The sequence below is a fragment of the Oryza sativa genome, chromosome 9 (assembly GCF_034140825.1).
Source record: "Oryza sativa Japonica Group chromosome 9, ASM3414082v1".
In the NCBI taxonomy this organism is placed as follows: Eukaryota; Viridiplantae; Streptophyta; class Magnoliopsida; order Poales; family Poaceae; genus Oryza; species Oryza sativa.
The window spans coordinates 12,218,957-12,231,096 of NC_089043.1; the positions used below are offsets into that span (position 1 = coordinate 12,218,957).

The 12,140-nt window shown below is 39.0% G+C and overlaps 3 protein-coding genes across 3 annotated transcripts; 1 reads left to right on the plus strand and 2 right to left on the minus strand.

The window, feature by feature from the left end:
* Positions 1 to 838: 838 nt before the first annotated feature.
* Positions 839 to 6,664, minus strand: LOC9271650 (small polypeptide DEVIL 9). Its single transcript, XM_066304316.1, has 5 exons — positions 5,691 to 6,664; positions 4,019 to 5,281; positions 1,867 to 1,997; positions 1,523 to 1,639; positions 839 to 1,188 (listed from the first exon to the last, which is right to left on the minus strand). Exons 3-5 carry the CDS (start codon positions 1,922 to 1,924, stop codon positions 1,073 to 1,075), a joined length of 291 nt encoding a protein of 96 aa, XP_066160413.1. The 5' UTR covers positions 1,925 to 1,997; positions 4,019 to 5,281; positions 5,691 to 6,664; the 3' UTR covers positions 839 to 1,072.
* LOC112936454 (small polypeptide DEVIL 4) lies at positions 4,439 to 4,943 on the plus strand. Its single transcript, XM_066304317.1, has one exon. The coding sequence runs from the start codon at positions 4,439 to 4,441 to the stop codon at positions 4,556 to 4,558; it is 120 nt and encodes a 39-aa protein (XP_066160414.1). The 3' UTR covers positions 4,559 to 4,943.
* Positions 6,188 to 6,661, minus strand: RTFL2 (Small polypeptide ROTUNDIFOLIA LIKE 2). Its single transcript, NM_001426614.1, has one exon. It carries the CDS (start codon positions 6,575 to 6,577, stop codon positions 6,458 to 6,460), a length of 120 nt encoding a protein of 39 aa, NP_001413543.1. The 5' UTR covers positions 6,578 to 6,661; the 3' UTR covers positions 6,188 to 6,457.
* Positions 6,665 to 12,140: the final 5,476 nt, after the last annotated feature.

A 12,140-nucleotide genomic window follows, 5' to 3' on the forward strand; every position in this document is an offset into this window, starting at 1 on the left:
AATTTTTTTAATAACACGAACAGTCAAACATATTTTTAAAAATTCAACGGCGTCAAATATTAGAAACGGTGGGAGTAATTAATAATTCTAATTTATGTGCAAATCCTCGACTCAGTTTAATTACTGATTATTGTGTGCCTAAATTATTGGCATATCAACCACGATCAAACTTTACATTTTAAACTTAATTTTCATAGTTGATTTTAGGGATTTTTTTCCCATTATACTGTATTTTGAAACTTAATTATTATTTTTTAGAAAAGGCTATATGTACTAACTTTTTCTTACTAAATTCTTACTAACACTGATGTGTCATGCTATGAGTGCATCTAGATTTTTTGTAACTTCCATCTACTTAAATTAAACGGTTGAGATGATTGTTAGTAAAAGTTTAGTAAGAAAAATTTAGTACATGTAGCATTGCTCTTATTTTTTTGCTTTATTTTTAGATCAACCGACCGGCCGTACTTTTCATGATTGATCCTATTTATTTTTTGGTTTTTATCTGTGTTAACCGTTACTAGCCCACCGACAAAGTGCACAAATACAGTTGTAGTGGTTTAGTCCAGTTAATCTTGCAGTCAATAATTTAATCAAGCAGCCTTACATGTCTGCCCATCTTGCAGCCTTCCACATGTACTTACTTCCTATAGAGGTTATTTTCTTCTTTACAGAAACCAAGGCAGATTACCACGCAGGTCATGCTTGCTTACTGCATGAAAAAATAGCATGAAGACGACTCGAATATATTATTTCCAAGTGGAGAAAGAATTCTGCAGAATCCTTCTTGTGAACTCAAGGTTGTTTGAAATTTCAAGTAGATGGACACACATCAAAATAATGATAGGAAAACAGTATACTGTTAGTATGTATTTACACTCTCCTAGCTTTACAAGAGTAGTGGTTACCCTTGCCTTCCAAAGAGGCAAGAAAACAAAGGGAAAATCCATAGGAAAATGATCAAATGCTGTTACATGTCAAGCTTGATTCTCACCCACCAGAATGGCAGGGTGAAAAAAGATGAAAAATTTGCAAACAGAAGAGAAATGAGCCCCCTGATCTGATCAAATGATCAGTCACTCCAGCAGAGAAGCATGACGACGCAGCGTCGGATGATGTAGAGCCTGGCCTTCTGCTCCCTCAGGACATTCTGCAGCTTCCCCCTCTTCTTCTTCACCTTCTCCATGGCTGCCAATGCAGTGGAACACTGAAAAATGCAATGCGAATCAAGGTTCAGAGCGCTCTCTCTCTCTCTCTCTCTCTCTCTCTCTCTCTCTCTCTCGCTTGCCTTCAGGCGAATGCCGATATGCGGGTAGAGAATGAGACTGCAGTGATGCAATCTTTGCTTATATAGAGGAGCCAAAGGATATCTCTAGAGCTTGCACCATAACCACCCACCACCTCACATGCAATTTCAGTACTTATTTTCTTTTTTTGCCTTGGAGGAGACACTTCCAAGTCTAAATGCATGCCCCTGATATTCTATTGCTTATGATAATGGTTAAGGAGGGTGAGCACTTACTTAACAATGTGATCATAGATGGACCCTTGATGGGTGCTGAGGCACAGTACCCAGGGGCTGCTCCATGATTGAGGACCATGCGCCGCGCCGCGGACAGGATCAAGTGGCCATACATGCCTGCAAGCAAGAAAGGCAACCATGGTTCCATTGTTTAGTGCCCCCAAGGGAGGCTGTTCATGGTCCTCAAACAGTCAAGCCTACCATAATCTCTGCAATTTTGGTATCTCAATGCAGAAGCTTAGCCCTTAAAACTACTAAAAGGGCACTGGAGACACTGTAGCAAGTCTGAAAATATGAAAAAAACCCAGTGAAGGGACTGGATAAGAGATTTCTTTTCTCCTTACCTGCAGATTGCTCATGTGCATTGCTCATACTGACTACAACAACTCTAATCAGATCCATGCTTGCAAGTTCTTTCAGAATATACTAGAGTTTTCCTCGCACTAGAAAGGGACACAGCACAGCACAGACATACCTGGGTTGGAAAGAAATGAGAGGTTGTCAAGCAAAATCAATTCAGAGATTCATCAGTCAACATTTACAAGAAGAGAAATTCTTGTTGATAGACCTATCAATCTAGTACCAGCAAAAGGTAAATAATACTTATTCATGGATATGAAAGATCCTAATGTGTTCATTTTTTCTTTTTGCAAGGATAAATACTACTGTTAGTGTCCGTGCTCGCCATCGGTATGGTCTATTCTTGACTTAAGTATACTTCCAAGATTCATTCCATGAAAAACAAACCAGGTTCTTTCCATGACAAACAAACAATGTTTGGATTGACATTAGCTGGCACTGATGAACAGATCAAGGTGGGGGGCTAAACTCCAATCATGAGATAATTCCAAATGGACAACCCTTGAACTGACTGAAGTGACACAACCCAGGCCCCTACACTAGCCCTGCAACTACTTGGATAGGCAATCACAAAAGACAGCAAACTAACAACTTGAACAGTCAATTAACTACAAGCCAGGGCACTAGGCAACGAATCAAAGCACTAAACTACCAGATGACCAATGGTAATCGTGATCCAGAACACAATTTGTAGATCTTTAACATTCAGATGCCATGCTTCATTTCAAACCATCCTTATAGGTCATAACCAGGGTTCAACTATCAGAGGTGGTATAAAATTTCAGGGGTCACTGAAATTCCAGGGGCCCAAAATACCTTAAGTCTTTGTTGTCAGTATACATGTAAACGAAACAAACATCTCAGAGAATAAATTTTGATAATTTTCAAGCAGAAGTTGGAAAATTTGAATGCCTAAAACTTTTTGACCTTTATGAAGTTCTATACGGAGGGACTGAAAAGTCAAAGTCATAGGAATTTTTCAAATTCCATTCTGAAATTTCAAACCTTGGTCCGAACTGCTACAGGTAAATAATGTAAATTACATTTTTGTACACGGCACACCTATAAGGTAGCTAGTGTGCTCCTTTTCCTCAGACAACATGGGTACTCTGCATGTGCTCAATAACTCTTAACTATTTGTGTTAAATTTCTACCTAGTAATGAGGAAGCAGTTAACAGAGGCAACTAAAAATGATAGTGAGGTTATGATCAACTCATTGGTCGAGACCAAAATGTTGGTTAACATGAGACAGCGCCTGTGTGCTACACGACCAGCATTGAGACATCTAATGTCACATGCTTGACTAGCATTCATACAGAAGATTCAATGCTTGGTCAGACAATGTTGCATGTGCTAATTATTATCAATCATATATATTCATAACACATTAAATCAAGGTCAAAACTAAAATCCAGCAGCCTTAATCCAACTTGGCCTCAAAAAAGAAAAACGCCAACTTAATCCAACTATATGAAAGATACTTCAGAAAGTTTAAACTTAGCAACAGAAAGGTAATTACTAATCAACTCATGATAGAAAATAACAAAGAGACACACAAATGAAAACATGGGAGCTCTCTACAAGTACAAGTGGCAAGCAGCAGACAGGCCCTATATAACAAAGTGCCCAGTGTTTTGACTGGGAATTAGGGAGACATGGAAATTCAGTAAAGAACAGAGCATCAAACGGCTACATTGTCCACAAGACAAGAACACTCCAACCAAAGCGTGCGCGCACACACAAAAGCTATTTCCTGGTCATCTAGAATAAGTACACTACAAAGTACTTTTCAGTCAAAAAAGATATGCTGATTGCACGGATGATCAGTGCACTCGTCCCATCTTTCCTAGCAGCTTCCGAACGTATCAAGAGGACATGAGGAGATCTCTAAGATGCTTGAACACTGGTTTTTAAGAACTTTTGCAACTCTTTAACCACACAATCTACCGACAAGAGGATATACTACAGTACTAAAACACATTGTTAATTCTGACAAGTCCAAGAAGATCTGGGGGATGCAACAAAACCATAATTAATTCCTCCAACGAAATCAGATGGGCAAATTACAGTGCAGTGAGATATACCAAGTATCTCCATGGAGAAGAAAAGCAAGATAAGGGAATAGTTTACGATACCAGCGGCGCATGAGCAGCACTGCCAGTGCCAGATACCAAGAACCTTCATCGGAGCCATGCTGAACCACTGAATCTGCAGATTTCTACACGTATGCAGGTGGCAGCAGGATGAGCTGTCCGTTATCTGAAATGATCATATCCATCAATAAAATCAAGCTTTTTGTCGGCGACAAGAACAATAAGCTACATTCAGGTTCAGAGATTTGTCTCCCTAGATTAAAGAAAGCAAAGGAAAACTAAAGTATTAGCACGATTGCATGGGAGCAGAGGTGCGACATGCTTTGCCTCCTCTCTATAAATCATTAGCCTCCTTCCAAGTTCTGTACCACAGCAGCAAGCTCCAAACGTAATCATCAGAGAGCAGAGACACCTACATTCATCACCATTGTAGCTTCTGTTTCATCAAGCAAAACTGAAGCCATGAAGACTGTGAACCAAGGCAAGCAGAGAGGAAGGATGACCAGAGCTCTGAAAGAGCATAGAGCCAGGCTCTACATCATCCGCCGGTGCATCGTCATGCTCCTTTGCTGGCATGAATGAACTCCAGTACTGCATGTTCTTCCATTGGATCCCATCAAGGATCCATGGAGAGTCTACACACATAGCTAGGGAACTATATCAGTTAGAAGTAGAAACCAGGAAGGAACTCCATGTGCTCATGCTAGGTTGAGGTTGCATTGAAGCAAGCTTGGCAAGTCTAGAGTTCCTATCATTTGTTTCTTGAGTTTTTTTTTCTTCTTTTTTTTCCCTTTTATCCAGTTCTTTTGTCCTGCTGCTATCCCTTTGGCAGTGGGATATGGTAGGTCTAGCTTTTTGTACATGCTATGTATTGTAGCAAGCAGTCTACCTAGGAATGATTCAGCAGAAGAACAGCAAAGTTGATCGAATTCTATCGAGTGAAACTGAACTTTTTTTTACATTTCTACATCAAGTGAGTCTATATCTGTCTTTTCTTGACATGATGACTAAGCAAATAACTTGATTAATGGAATCTTTACTGACTATAATGTCTTAAGCAGAAAGAATGAAGCCTACTGAAGCCTATCATCTGTTCTTAATTACCCACATGCAACACTGCATCCAGGCAGCAGGGCTCTAGCCTCTAGCTAAGACCTAAGTTAGCCACCAGATCATATGATATTATCACCCACAGATAGGACAAAATCACTAAATAACCAGCTGCAGTGCAGTCACAGATACAGAGAGAAACAGTGCTCACCAGGAATGCAGGGGCCTTGTCTTCTGGGAAGATCTGAGCTCCTCCTGCATTTCTTAAGTTATCAGAACAAAAGAAAACAAACACAGGATGCAGAACCACAGCAAATGCAGATGTGACCAAACAAATGCAGACAAAAGTGGAGCAAGCTGACAAACGCACGAACACACGCACGCACGCGCGCACGCACTGAGGCACGTGCAGGACATCTTCTGAGCAATGGCCAGGAGGGAGTCCATTTAGTCTGCTTTTGCACCCAGGTCAAAAGTGAATTCTGGCTACTAGGAATGAGAGCACCGGTGCCCACAATCCTTTGATGGACTGAGAAAAAGCATTGCTGATAGTAGCAAAGATATTCCAGTGGCATTGTTCAGTCAAGATTCAGAAATTCATATTAACTCTGAGTAAACTTCCACTCAGAAAAAAAAAACTCGAATACACAGGAGGACTGCGTACCATTGCATTAAGAAGGAGCTTCCACTCAGCACAAAGTAATAGTGTTCTCTTTGTAGATTGCTGGATTCCATACCTCTGCTACATTGGTCACACAAAACAAATTGACTGTATTTCTCTAAGACAAGAGAATCAGGTGCCTGAGACTAACATATGAAGCAAAGAATTAGGTAAGAGCTTTGTGCCTCCTTACTGTATGCACAATATATTACTTTCTCTTGTGTATGGTATACAGATATTTGTAATATGCATCAAGTTCAATGGTGCATAAGACTTCACACATATAGATAGAGCATTAATAGTATGACAAAAAGAAAAAACTAATTCCATTTTTTTCCATCGAAGGTGCAAAGTACAAAGCATCTGATACAAATCACTGCAAACATTTAAAAAGTGCAGTTTCGAAAAAAGAAGTAAAGTGCCATCACTCAATTTCAAGTCTTGCAACTTGCAAGTTTCCACAGTGGCGATCATCATCAACAGCAAACGGAACCATCAAGTTGTAGGGCAATTAAGAAGTGATTTTCCATATCAATTTTTCTCAAGTTGTACAAGAGGGGGGGACATCTCAAGACTGTAGAGTTGGATCTCTCACAAGCTAGAGAAAAAGGACATCTCCCAAAATGAAACCTTCAGACTACAGAGCGGTACATTGCCAAACTATACAGAGCAACTACACCTCAGTTCTAGCTAAATCCTACCAAAATGGCAGAGCCAAAAAAAATTCCATCCAGAATGGAATGGAAAACAAGGTCCGCAATGGACATCGATCAATCGCTCCAGCGGAGCAACATGATGACGCAGCGGCGGAAGATGTAGAACCTAGCTCTCTTCTCCCTGAAAGCTCTGTTGAGCCTCCCCATCTGCCCCCTTCGGCCTTCAATCTTCATAGTCTGATGAGAATGCTGGGTGCAGGGCAAAGGATGGAAGAGATGGAGATAGACAAGTTGTAGAATGTAATGGCTAGTGTGTGGTATGAGAGGGAAGCTGGAGTGAGGGGCCTTTATATAGTGGCACAGGAGGGGATATGCCATATCAAAAGAACATCATACCCCCACATGCAGGCAGTTTGTTTATGCACTAGGAGGCACACTTCTGACCCTAAACTTATCATAATCACTATTCTATATTTCTATCTGTATAGAGCTTAGGAGCTAGCAAAAACTTAAAATATGCATGGCCACTAACAAGAGAATTACTGTGGTAAAACCAGACAAGATAAAGTGGTCAGGCAGGTGCAGATTGTTTACTAACCCCAAGAATGGGACTCCAAAATGTCCTAGCTCCTTAGCAGGAAGCTTCCAGGAAGGTCACCTTGATGCATAGAATAAAACTGATATAAGTGTATCACCAACAGATGTTAAGACCTGGTTAACTCTCATTGCAAAATGTTGCACCATCAGCCAAGCTGGGGTGAAAACTTCAGATTTCTATGAGACTTGTCTGATTTCACTTTCCATGAACTGGCATGGGGCTATAAGTAATTAAGATTATCCCTGACAAACACTAAGAACGAAGTATTGCAGCTATGACTTAGAAATTATTATCTACAAGATCATAAAAATAAATCTTGGACTTCTAGGAGACCTGTATGCTAAAATTCCCAACTCCTTTTACATTCCATGCACTGAGATGGAGGTAACTCCAACGTTATACTTTCATCAGTAATGAATCTCAGGTAATGGTGATTCAGTCGGCAACTTAGGAACAGAATAGTGCTATAACCTATAAGGAACTTTTGATGGCAGATTGAACATATATACCCTGGAATCTGGATAATTTTTCAGTAGGAGAGCCCTTGAAAGGTGTTCTCTATCTACTCAGGACAATATCCTTAAAAACAGGCCGTTCAGTTGCATGCAACTTAACAACTGCATAAATTTGAAAAGAGCATATAACTTGATAGCTTCTGTCTTTTGTTCTTACTATGTAAATTTTTTTCCCATGGAAGCATTAGAATACAGATTTGAACTATCAATGTCCCCAGACTCTCAGACTGTTCTTTGCAGTACAAAACTTGCCTTCTGGTAAGGTGACAAGTTCCCAAATGTTAATATCACTAATTGCCTTTATTTCTTCTTTTCCTGACAGAATGTTTTAACCTATGTGTTTCATAAATTCCAGTGCCTAAAATGTATTTGCTTAGATTTTCATAAACTTGGAGTATATAGTGATTCCAGCTGAAAATGGCTTGCCTTAGCTCATTTACCATCGGAAATATCTTGTATAGCTCGTGTGGTTACACAAGCATCATCAGTGAAGTCACTACAAGACATTGTTAAGTCCAAAAGAGTGCAAGAGGAAACCATAAAAATTTCAGGATTGAACAATAATCATGCACTGGGGAATCAAATCAGAAGAAAATCTCCATATGCACTGAATCTGTCTCTACTACTGAAGTCATACGCTAGGAAAAAATGCTGAGGATGACAAGGTAGATTGAACGGGCACCAGAAAGAAACTTCCTATTTTGAAGGGTAATGCAGCATGATCTCAGTCTTTAGTTTCAATCAGTGAAAGGGAGTGGAACCTTTTGTTATCAGCAAAATTAATTCAAGTCTTTGATGTTCTTTTCTCTTTTATTGCGGAGATTTTTTGCATACTAATTTATTAAGTTTGAATCCATGTTTCTAGCTGAAGTAACATAGGCCCCCATGCTCGTTTTCTACTAGAAGCTAAAAGGTGTGCCTTCTACTGGACAATAATGTGATCGAGCCTTCTTTTAGCAAACATAACAAAGAAAGATAAAGTCCTGACATTATTCACCACCTTCTAGATATTCAATATTTTCAGGTATAGCTATATTTGGAAGTACACCTTAGTTCAGAAAATTGTAACCTTTCTTAAGGGAAAAATTAAAGTCATGCATAGACTAGAAAACGATTAGCACAAGATGCATCATTCATAAACTCAACAGAATAAAATCTATTCTGGACTACAGTCCGAACATATCAAGTCCTATCAATCGGAGCAATGCACAAATATAGTGAAACTTTCTAATGCAAACATACAGCATCTTAGGGGAAAATCTTATAGCTAATGAAAGTTTTAGCCGTCCATATAATAATGCAGTAAATGTTTTTTTCGGACAATCCACACCAGACAGCGCGAAGATTCATTGAATAGAGCAGGAAAAAAATTACAAGGCTAGAACCCTGGGAGGCCATAGCCAGGAAAGAAGAAAAATATCCACCAGCGACGCACCGACAGCACCTACACACAGGCCAGGAGAAGGCGCACCTGACCGGCTGCCGCTAGGCCAACAAAGGAACTACAACCAAGATCGCCCAAAACCCAACCCTAACATCCGAACACCGAACACCACTCTAGCCACCTCTTTGGGATTGAGGAGAGAGGGTGAGAAAGATGGAACCACTCTCCCCTCTAGGCCCTCCAACGTGGCCAGCTTGTGTAAGCTAGGACGCCAACACAAGAGGACATGACATCTAGAGTAACTGAATTAGTGATTATTTTGGGGTTGTTCAGATTGATGCCATTTCAAACCATACCATTTTTTGATAAAGTTGCCAAATATGTGCATCCATTTAGTTTTTTACCAAACTCTAGTAAATACATAAGAAATGCTGCCAAAACTTGCCAATGTTGCCAAAATTTGGTAAGGTTTATTTTGGCTATAATCTAACAAGCCCTTTGTAAGTTGTTGCTGTACGGATGGTGAACGACAAACAATATTATTTAGAGATAATTCCTTCCAGTAAGAAAAATAAATAGGAAAAATAGACGAGACAATAATTTGCACAAATCAAGAACATAACACACACTGTTCCCTGATACTATTCCTTAAGAATATAGTGCCCTTGTTATTAGTAGGAAGCCCGACAAAATGTTAAGTGGAGGTTTCAAATGATTCCCTCTCAAAATGATAATTGTACGTTTGTAGAGCACATACCTGCCATTGGAGCTAGAGGAACAGCCCATCGACAAAAGCAGGCAAGTTGCATTACTATCACCTTAGAAAGACCATTGAGTCCATTCAATCCTAGTTGTGTATAATATCCCTGTACTCTTGACTAGCAGTACTGTCTTGGTAAAACCAACTTTTCAATATCTTCAATGCTACAACAGAACATCATTGCCAGGATGCATGCATGAGAATCAGAAATGAGTGAGAACCAAGACAGTCCATGTTTACTATGAAAAAGTTCCGAGTATCAATACTCAACATCCAAAGTTGTTCTGAATATGATACATTAATCGGAGAACGATGAGACAAAGATGGTAACTTGTGTATCTTGGAGAACCTCTAAAAGAGCTACAGCATGGACCATGCTACATACAATTTGCATAGCAAAAACATGTTATGTTATAACATCAGATCCATTTGGCAATAGAAAATGTGGAAGCCTAGATGCACCGAGATAATTTGAAAGTTGTACCTTTAGAACTAAGAATAATACTCGAAGGGATCAGTACATTTTTAAGACAGGAGACCATATCCTTCAGTTTTCGAGGAGTTAAATTACCGTAAACTCACTTACATAGCCTTCATGTGAAGTACTTGCAAGCTGCACTACTCCAAGGATAAAAGAAAAAAAATTAAGCGAAACAATAAAGTCCTCTTATTCCTACACAGTACACAAGAAGAAGCACCAAATCCTTAAAGCTGCTCAAAACTGTCGAAATATGCATAAGATCCTACCAACCCTTCATACAGATTGTAAAGGTGAGTAAACCTCCCCAGAGAGATCTCAAAAGTAGCTCAGAGAGGAAAATAAAGCAGAACAAACATATAATTTAGCTATCCAAGAACAGCCTTGTCTGGTATAAATGAACTCTTGTGGAGCAACTCTGTAGGAATCATCAAACAATTCTGCACACTGCAACTTGCATGTTATTATAAGGCTTTTTTTTATGGCAGGAAAGGGTTTAAACAAGTCCACCTATAATCCAATCCAAATTGCCTGAACTAAAAGCAGCTTTTTTGTGATATCATGAATGCTCACATGGTCTGATGCACGGTATATGCTTATGGTTAACTTCAGCGAAGTATAAGTTTCAGAGTCCATGGCAAATTCTCAACTCTCAGCATGAGAGAGAATAAGACATATAAAGAATGTGAGCTTTGTCTCCTAAGTTGCATTCAACTTATTCAACTTGGTTATAATGCATATCTGCATGTGAATGAGTTCACGGAGTGTCCTATAAAAGGCTCCTACCTCTTCACATGATAACCAGATCTACATAAACTCAAGCAGCAAACTCTTACATTGCTTCGCCTTCTACTTCTCCAATCAAAATAAGTCAGTAAGTCACTATCAGCCTTGTGCACATGAAAGCAGAGAGGAAGAACATAAGAAGTGGAAGATTCATTAGAACTCGGAAAGAGTGTCAAACTCGGCTGTACATCATCCGATGGTGTCTGGTCAGGCTCCTCTGTTGGCATGATTGACTTCAAATCTTCAACGCATTTGTCATCAACATTTCTTCAACCCACGGTCTTTTTCCTTAGCCTATATAAAATATTTCAGGGAAGTCATTATGTCAAGGAGTCAATCGAGGTGTTACAACTTATTGAAGCAAGAGCTGATTGAGAGATCTAGCTGCAATTACATAACTGGGATTTTTGTTGGAATTATGAAAGCAACTTCTTCTCCAGTTTGTTAGTTGAGAAAATTTTGTAATTCTTATCCTTTTCTTGCCTGGTTAACATGACATTTTGCTTTTGTATTAGATCACATTGGATGTACATTCTTTCTGCTAATTAAAACTTAGTTTCTTATTAAATCACATCAGTTGTAAATTGTTTACAAGGGAATAATGTTTCTTGTAGCAAATAATGAAAAGGCGGGCTAAAGGTTCTGAATTATCCGGCTGTTGTATATAATTAAAGCAATTGCTTTCCACTTGATCAGTTAATGAGGAAACATCAAACCTGCTTCAGAATGCGTATTATAAGAACTATTATTCACTTTCATCTCCTTTCATCATCATGCATCAGCTCCACAGATCAATGAGAATATCAGAAAGTGACAATAACAGATCTTCTATTGCCATTTTCAGAGAAATGCTATTGTAACTGAAATTTTTTTAAAAAATCACTTTTACTAACCTTTGTTTACACAAACATACAACAACAGTAACACATAATAACTTCTGCAGTATAAGCTACATGAAGTATATCATATAAGGTAAGCAAGTGTGCATATTATATTACCTGACATAATGAAGCCTTCAATATCTTCATAGATGGACAGGGTTATGCAACATAAAAGCATAAAGCAACAAGTTTCTTATGGCACCTCTAGCCTTGTCCAATTAAGAGAGAGTTGCTACCTATCCATCAAGGAATTCAGCATCATAACAGATCTCAAATAAACATTATAATCTAAAAGGACTCATACATGCCCATAACGGGAAGAAAATCTTTTACTGAAACAGAGCTTTAATAGAATCCACCTTCTATTGTTAAGGAACTGAACCGGTTTCATTTTA

Excerpts from the sequence above, each read along its gene's own strand:
- LOC9271650 (XM_066304316.1), bottom strand. The coding sequence starts at position 1,924 with ATGGATCTGATTAGAGTTGTTGTAGTCAGTATGAGCAATGCACATGAG. Across the intron at positions 1,640-1,866 it reads TGCACATGAGCAATCTGCAG|GCATGTATGGCCACTTGATC; the intron begins GTAAGGAGAAAA and ends TCTTGCTTGCAG. Across the intron at positions 1,189-1,522 it reads ATCTATGATCACATTGTTAA|CCATGGAGAAGGTGAAGAAG; the intron begins GTAAGTGCTCAC and ends CTGCATTGGCAG.
- LOC112936454 (XM_066304317.1), top strand. The coding sequence starts at position 4,439 with ATGAAGACTGTGAACCAAGGCAAGCAGAGAGGAAGGATGACCAGAGCT.
- RTFL2 (NM_001426614.1), bottom strand. The coding sequence starts at position 6,577 with ATGAAGATTGAAGGCCGAAGGGGGCAGATGGGGAGGCTCAACAGAGCT.